The sequence below is a fragment of the Ammodytes marinus genome (genome assembly GCF_949987685.1).
Source record: "Ammodytes marinus genome assembly, contig: scaffold_74, whole genome shotgun sequence".
NCBI lineage: Eukaryota > Metazoa > Chordata > Actinopteri > Uranoscopiformes > Ammodytidae > Ammodytes > Ammodytes marinus.
Window position 1 is genome coordinate 111,286 of NW_027648092.1, and position 7,500 is coordinate 118,785.

The following is a 7,500-nucleotide window of genomic DNA, read 5'->3' on the forward strand; positions in this document are numbered from 1 at the left end:
GAGAGAGAGACACACACACACACACAGAGACAGAGAGAGAGACACACACACACACACAGAGAGAGAGAGAGAGAGAGACACACACACACACACACACACACAGAGACAGAGAGAGAGAGAGAGAGAGAGACACACACACACACACACAGAGAGAGAGAGAGAGAGAGAGAGAGAGACACACACACACACAGTGGATCATGGTTTTGCTAAGCGCTAGCTCGGCTCACGGCTGCAGTACTTCAGGCCTTTGCATCAAACTGTCTGATGCTGTTGTGAAATCTATCCATCTATCTATCTATCCGTCCGTCTGTCTGTCTGTCTGTCTGTCTGTCTGTCTGTCTGTCTGTCTGTCTGTCTGTCTGTCTGTCTGTCTGTCTGTCTGTCTGTCTGTCTGTCTGTCTGTCTGTCTGTCTATCTCTCTCTCTCTCTCTCTCTGTCTGTCCATCTATCTATCTATCTATCTATCTATCCATCCGTCTATGTGTCTATCTATCTCTCTCTCTCTCTGTCTGTCCATCTATCTATATTTCTGTCTGTCTGTCTGTCTGTCTCTCTCTGTCCATCTATCTATCTATATCTCTGTCTGTCCATCTATCTGTCTGTCTGTCTGTCTGTCTGTCTGTCTGTCTGTCTGTCTGTCTATCTGTCCATCTATCTATCTATATCTCTGTCTGTCTGTCTCTCTGTCTTTCTGCCTGTCTGTCTGTCTGTCTGTATGTCTGTCTGTCTGTCTGTCTGTCTATCTATATTTCTGTCTGTCTGTCTCTCTCTCTGTCTGTCCATCTATCTGTCTGTATGTCTGTCTCTCTCTCTCTCTCTCTGTCTGTCCATCTATCTATATCTCTGCCTGTCTGTCTGTCTGTCTCTCTGTCTTTCTGCCTGTCTCTCTGTCTTACTGGATACCAGTTCAGGTCAGTTTTAACCCATAAATAACCAGTTTATAACCAAAGCTAAACCTCCGACACAAGTCACCAAACCTTAGCTAGCCACACACCACTAACTAACTAACTGACTAGCATGCTACTAGCCGCGGCCGTCCGAAACAATGATACACCTGGCTAACTGCCTAGCATCGGTGGCCAACTCACTACCGCAGGGCTACGAGACATGTACACACCTAAACGGAACGAAAAGTCGCTTCGTAAGAGAAATGGTCCGTAAATTAACTTGGTAATGAGTCAGGTGTTTAGTTTAGTAAACACAGACAGCGCTAGCAGACAGGTTACACAGACAGACAGCGTTAGCATCTGTTTAGCGCAGGCAGCTAATGGGGTCAAACTAACCTGGATGGGAGGAGGTTTCTCTTTCCAACTGGCAGCAGCTAAATCCAATTTATTCCCGTTTTCCCGCCTCGCTGCGTGCACCGTAAACCTTCCAGCTTCCGGGTTGAGACGCTATTTTGACGCTAAATGTTGTTTATAGACATTTAAACTTTGGTTAGAGATCCGTTTGGTGTTGGACGGAGCGCCTCAGGACGCTCCCCTCCGCTACTAAACTAACTACTACTGACGTCACACGGCGTACAGCTGGGAGGCTACGTCATCACGCACTGACGTCCAACGGAGATCGTCTATGTAATTTAATTTCTTATTTTTTTCACTTTCACACACACAGCAGGCAACATGTTAAGGACAATTTCTACGCAGGAAATTATTTGTAGAAATGCCACGTTTTCATATTAAAGTCACTACGAGGAACTTTTAAACCTTTCAGAAACAGTCTCATTTTTCCTCTGATGATCATAAATTACATGAAACAGCAAACGAGACCATCAGTGCAAAGAATGATATTTTTATATAGTTTAGTATTTTTTTTTAACAGACACACAGATAGATGATAGATAAACAGACAGACAGACAGACAGACAGACAGACAGACAGACAGACAGACAGACAGACAGACAGACAGACAGACAGACAGATAGATAGATAGATAGATAGATAGATAGATAGATAGATAGATAGATAGATAGATAGATAGATAGATAGATAGATAGATAGATAGATAGATAGATAGATAGATAGATAGATAGATAGATAGATGGATAGATCAAGGTATCTTTATTAGACTGAAAAAGAGAGAAATAGAGAGAGAGAGAGAGAGAGAGAGAGAGACGGAGAGAGAGAGACAGAGGGAGGGAGGGAGGGAGAGAGAGAGGGAGAGAGACAGAGAGAGACAGAGAGAAATAGAGACAGAGACAGAGACAGAGAGAGATCCTGCCAATAATCTATCTGTGGGTTTCAACAACAACAGAATCTTGCTGCAGGTTCCATCATGTAAAAAGCCTTAAACAGGAAGAACTGGAATAACAGGGATGTCCTCCTCTTCCATTACACCTTTAGCCCTGCGCTCCAATACACACTGTTACACAGTATTTAGTAACATATCTAGCCTGTATTTTCCCCATGGCCATCCGACTACTAAATGCACTGCCCCCCCCCTGACCTGTCTCCCCACTCAGTGACCTGTCTCCCCCCTCAGTGACCTAATGGTCTTGATCTCTTGGCACTTTGGCACTTCTTTATTTATTATATTATTTATTATTTACTCATTTTGCACTATTATGTTGGTTTGCACTGTCTTGTCCTGTCTTGTTGTAAACTCCACTGCACCAAAACAAATTCCAAACATGTTTACATGTCGTGGCAAATAAAGACTTCTGAATCTGAATCTGAATCTGTGTTCCAGTCCCCATACTTTCTGCTATTTAGCTTTGAAATATTTAGGATGTCCCGATTCTTGTGGTCAGATTTACCCTGCGTTCCAAAATCTCCTCCTCTTTCTTTTCCCTCTCTCTCTCTTTCCCCCTCTCTCTCTCTCTCTCCTCCTCCATACTACATCTGATCATAAACAGTATCTAGTTAGGATGCAGTATGCTACAACTGGGACATACTTTTACTCTGTTATTTCATCATAACACTGCCTTGATCTTTTGCTTTTACAAACTGAATAATTTTCTGAAACTAAATAGAAGAGAAGTGTAAATGGACTTGACTTATATAGCACTTTTCTAGCCGATTTTCTCAGCCCCAAAGCGCTTTACATTTCTTACCACATTCACCCATTCATACACACACCGATGGCAGTAGCTGTCATGCAAGGCGCTCTCTGAACCATCGGGAGCAATTTGGGGTTCAGTGTCTTGCCCAGTGACACTTCGACATGTGGCGGGTAGGCGGGGAATCGAACCTCCGACCCTGCACTCCAGAGGCAATCTTCCTACCCACTTCGCCACGGCCGCCCTAAGTGCATTGGAACGCAGGGTTAGTTTATCCCAATATAAGCATGTTCAATTCAATAGGACTAAACCAAAAATACCCAGATGCAGTATGGAAACAAGTAGGCTAGGATTTAGTGTGTAGTACACAGCAAAAAGTCGAGTGTTGAATCTACTCCCACAGAGTCAATTTCAACACTTTTTCAGGGTTTATATAGTTCCAGATTTAGAGTTTTTAACACTTTCAAAATAGTTAAATATTTAACACTGGACCAGAGTTCCTTTTTTAAACCTGCAGTGTGTAGAATTTTGGGTTTTATTTCCTAGCAGATTTTGTAGAAAGTAATTATAATATCCATAAGTACATTTAATTTAGTGCATAATAGCTGAATATCTTTTTTGAATTATTATTTTTTCCCTTAGAAAGGGTCTCATATATATCCATATGTCTCCATACTTTGGACCAAGGCCTAGTGCTGCCATCTTGGAAGTGTCATAGTTGGAATGTCATCAGGTGCATTGTTTAAAATGTAGAATTGTTCTTGTCCTTGAAGGCCACTGTAGCTTCTGTTATTATTCAAAAGGGTTGGGGTTAGCCAGGGAGTGTTGCATTCTAGAACTTTGTAGAACTTTCTTGATGATGTCATATTACACACGGCACCTTTAACTCGCAAAACAGGGGGATTGAACAAGCAACACAGTCTGGAGTTACTTTCTGTTTATTTACTATTTAGTCTAAAGTGTCTATTTAGTAGTAGCTATTACACTGAGTAATGTTAATATTCAAATCTAATATTTATATATATTAATATCATTAAATACAAACGTCTGTTTTTAGTCAAAAGGAAACATATGATCTGGAATGAAGGGAGCTCCCTCTGGTGGCCGGAGCGGTTTGGTTCACTGTGTGTGTGTGTGTGTGTGTGTGTGTGTGTGTGTGTGTGTGTGTGTGTGTGTGTGTGTGTGTGTGTGTGTGTGTGTGTGTGTGTGTGTGTGTGTGTGTGTGTGTGTGTCTGTGTGTGTGTGTGTGTGTGTGTCTGTGTGTGTGTGTGTGTGTGTGTCTGTGTCTGTGTGTGTGTATATTACTAATATATAGGCCTATATTTTTCAACATGTAATAACCTGTCAGGAGCTGCTGTTAAAACAAATGAAGAATGTGAATCTTAAATATTACAGATTATATTCTGTAAAATAAATACAAACGAGTGCGACTGTGTCTCAGGTGGTAGAGCGGGTCGGCTGATGATCAAAGGGTTAGAGGTTCGATCCCTGCCCTGCCACCTGTGTCATGGTTGTTGTGTCCTTGGGCAAGACACTTCACCCACCTTGCCTCGTGTGAATGTCGATAGTCAGCCTGCTGCTATCGGTGTGTGAATGTGTGTGTGAATGGTAACGTGGGAAAGGAAAACAGGTCTCCCTTGAAAAAGAGTCTTCGGTCTCAATGGGATTTACCTGTAGAAATAAAGGTTAAAACAGACAGACAGACTCCAGACTTTGACCCTTTATTTAACAGTTAGTACAGGACACTCAGTGAAGGTTTGATCTATCAGAACCATCTACAACTAAACTAAACATCTTCTATTCACTCTATTTCTGGGATTAAATGACGATCATCATCTGGTCACATGTAGATCTATGTGGGAATATATCGTGGACACATCAACAATGTTCTGTAAACTTTTTCTGTGTGTGTGTGTGTGTGTGTGTGTGTGTGTGTGTGTGTGTGTGTGTGTGTGTGTTCTGTAAACTTTTCCTAGTAGATTTTCAGAGGTTTTCCAGTCCAATAACCAAGACCATCTCCACACATACAGGTGTATTTTTGGTAACCGTATCTTGTGGGGCCGTTTATGGGTAAATTGTGTGTGTGTGTGTGTGTGTGTGTGTGTGTGTGTGTGTGTGTGTGTGTGTTTAATGCATAGTGTGTGTCTCCCTCTGTGTGTGTGTGTCTAGACGGTGGAGAGGTTAAACCCCGTCAGAGTGACGTCGTGGTAGACTCCGATCGTGTCGATGTTTCGCAGGTCGGTGATGCGATGACGGAACTCGACAACGTGACTGTTGTTCACGGCAACGCGGAACTCTTTACTGGTGCAGAGAATCTTCATCTGGGGACACAGAGACACAAGATGATCTGTCTGTCTGTCTGTCTGTCTGTCTATCTCTCCATCTGTCTGTCTGTCTATCCATCTATCTATCTCTCCATCTGTCTATCTACCTGTCCATCTATCCATCTATCTGTCTGTCCGTCTGTCCATCTATCTATCTATCCATCTATCTATCTATCTATCCATCCATCCTCTTACCTCAAAGGGCTGCCCCTCCTTAAAGGGGAAGGCCCCCAGCTCCTCTTACCTCAAAGGGCTATCTATCTATCCATCTATCTATCTATCTATCTATCTATCTATCCATCCATCCATCTATCCATCTATCCATCTATCTATCTATCCATCCATCCATCCATCCTCTTACCTCAAAGGGCTGTCCCTCCTTAAAGGGGAAGGCCCCCAGCTCTCTCTCTCCATCTATCCATCTATCCATCCATCCATCCATCCGTCTGTCTGTCTGTCTGTCTCTCTATCTATCTACCTGTCCATCTATCCATCTATCTGTCTGTCCGTCTATCTATCTATCTATCTATCCATCCATCTTCTTACCTCAAAGGGCTATCTATCTATCCATCTATCTATCCATCCATCCATCCATCCATCCATCTATCTATCTATCTATCTATCTATCTATCTATCTATCTATCTATCTATCCTCTTACCTCAAAGGGCTGTCCCTCCTTAAAGGGGAAGGCGCCCAGCTCCCTCTCCTCCTTGCCCCACTTGTCCCGTACGAGGCTGTTGCGTCCGATCGCTTTCTTCCCGAACTCGTTGAAGTGAACGATGAAGTGGAACGCGATGTCTAACCCTTTGCTCAGGTCGAAGTTGAACCTGGAACACAACCACAGACAGAACCATGTTAAGAGTTTACAGAGCCTGGGCTGTGTATTAACCCTGTTTACAGAGCCTAGGCTGTGTATTAACCCTGTTTACAGAGCCTGGGCTGTGTATTAACCCTGTTTACAGAGCCTGGGCTGTGTATTAACCCTGTTTACAGAGCCTAGGCTGTGTATTAACCCTGTTTACAGAGCCTGGGCTGTGTATTAACCCTGTTTACAGAGCCTGGGCTGTGTATTAACCCTGTTTACAGAGCCTGGGCTGTGTATTAACCCTGTTTACAGAGCCTAGGCTGTGTATTAACAGGTTTTTAAACCAATCACAACGGAGGCCGTTATTAACAGGCTGAATACTACAAAGGGTTCATGAATGAAAAGACGTTGTAACATCAGTCACACGACAAACATTCTGTGACTTCAGTTAAAAACGTTCATCTAACAACTTTAACTTTTTACTAAACGACTCCATTAAATGAATTTCCTGAATCTTAAATGAAGATTGGGGCGTAGCAGGAATATGGAATAGGTCAGAAAAGAGGAGAAAGCATAACAGGTCTTTATAGATTCCATACTACATCTACCCCTCCATCTATCTATCCATCCATCCATCTATCTATCTATCTATCTATCTATCTATCTATCTATCTATCTATCCCTCCATCTATCCCTCCATCTATCCATCCATCCCTCCATCTACTGTATCTATCCCTCCCTCCCTCCCTCCATCTATCCATCCATCCCTCCATCTACTGTATCTATCCCTCCCTCCCTCCCTCCCTCCCTCCATCTATCTATCCATCCATCCCTCCATCTATCTATCTATCTATCCCTCCCTCCCTCCCTCCCTCCATCTATCCATCCATCCCTCCATGTCTCTTGTGTGCTCCCGTCCTGTGTTGTTCATGTGAGGGTCTAAATGTGTATGTTAGTGCTGCTTGTTTGTGCTTTATGCTGCTGTGTATGTGTTTTTATTGTAGGTGTGTCTGTCCTGCTCTATCTACTGTTTTGTTCACTTTCCTATAATGTTAATGTACGCTGTGTTTTATTGTCTGCTTATTTTATTGTTTGTTTGCCATTGTCTGTCAGTTCATTCTTCCTCTGTGCTACTGTATGTTCTGAGTCGACTATGTTGTGTTTTAATCTTTGTTTATACGTCCATTTTATTTCTGTAATTTAATGTTTGAATATCTGGCCGGGGACAACAGATGTAAACTAGCTTCTTATGCTAACTCTGGCTCACTGACAGTCTGACTGTTGATTACTGTGCAATGTCCCTGAACTAAACCAAGAAATAAATAAAATAAATAAAATAAATAAAATAAATCCCTCCCTCCCTCCCTCCATC

General features: G+C 42.6%; 1 protein-coding gene across 1 annotated transcript in view; it reads right to left on the reverse strand.

The window, feature by feature from the left end:
* Window positions 1–4,703: 4,703 nt before the first annotated feature.
* The window catches only part of LOC307270622 (uncharacterized protein), a 10,663-nt gene continuing 7,866 nt past the window's right edge, over window positions 4,704–7,500 (reverse strand). The window contains exons 7-8 of the mRNA XM_080054503.1: window positions 5,982–6,150; window positions 4,704–5,319 (exon numbers count right to left, since the gene is read on the reverse strand). Coding sequence (XP_079910629.1) covers window positions 5,164–5,319; window positions 5,982–6,150 — 325 coding nt within the window. The 3' untranslated portion in view covers window positions 4,704–5,163. The remainder of the gene's footprint in view (window positions 5,320–5,981; window positions 6,151–7,500) is intronic.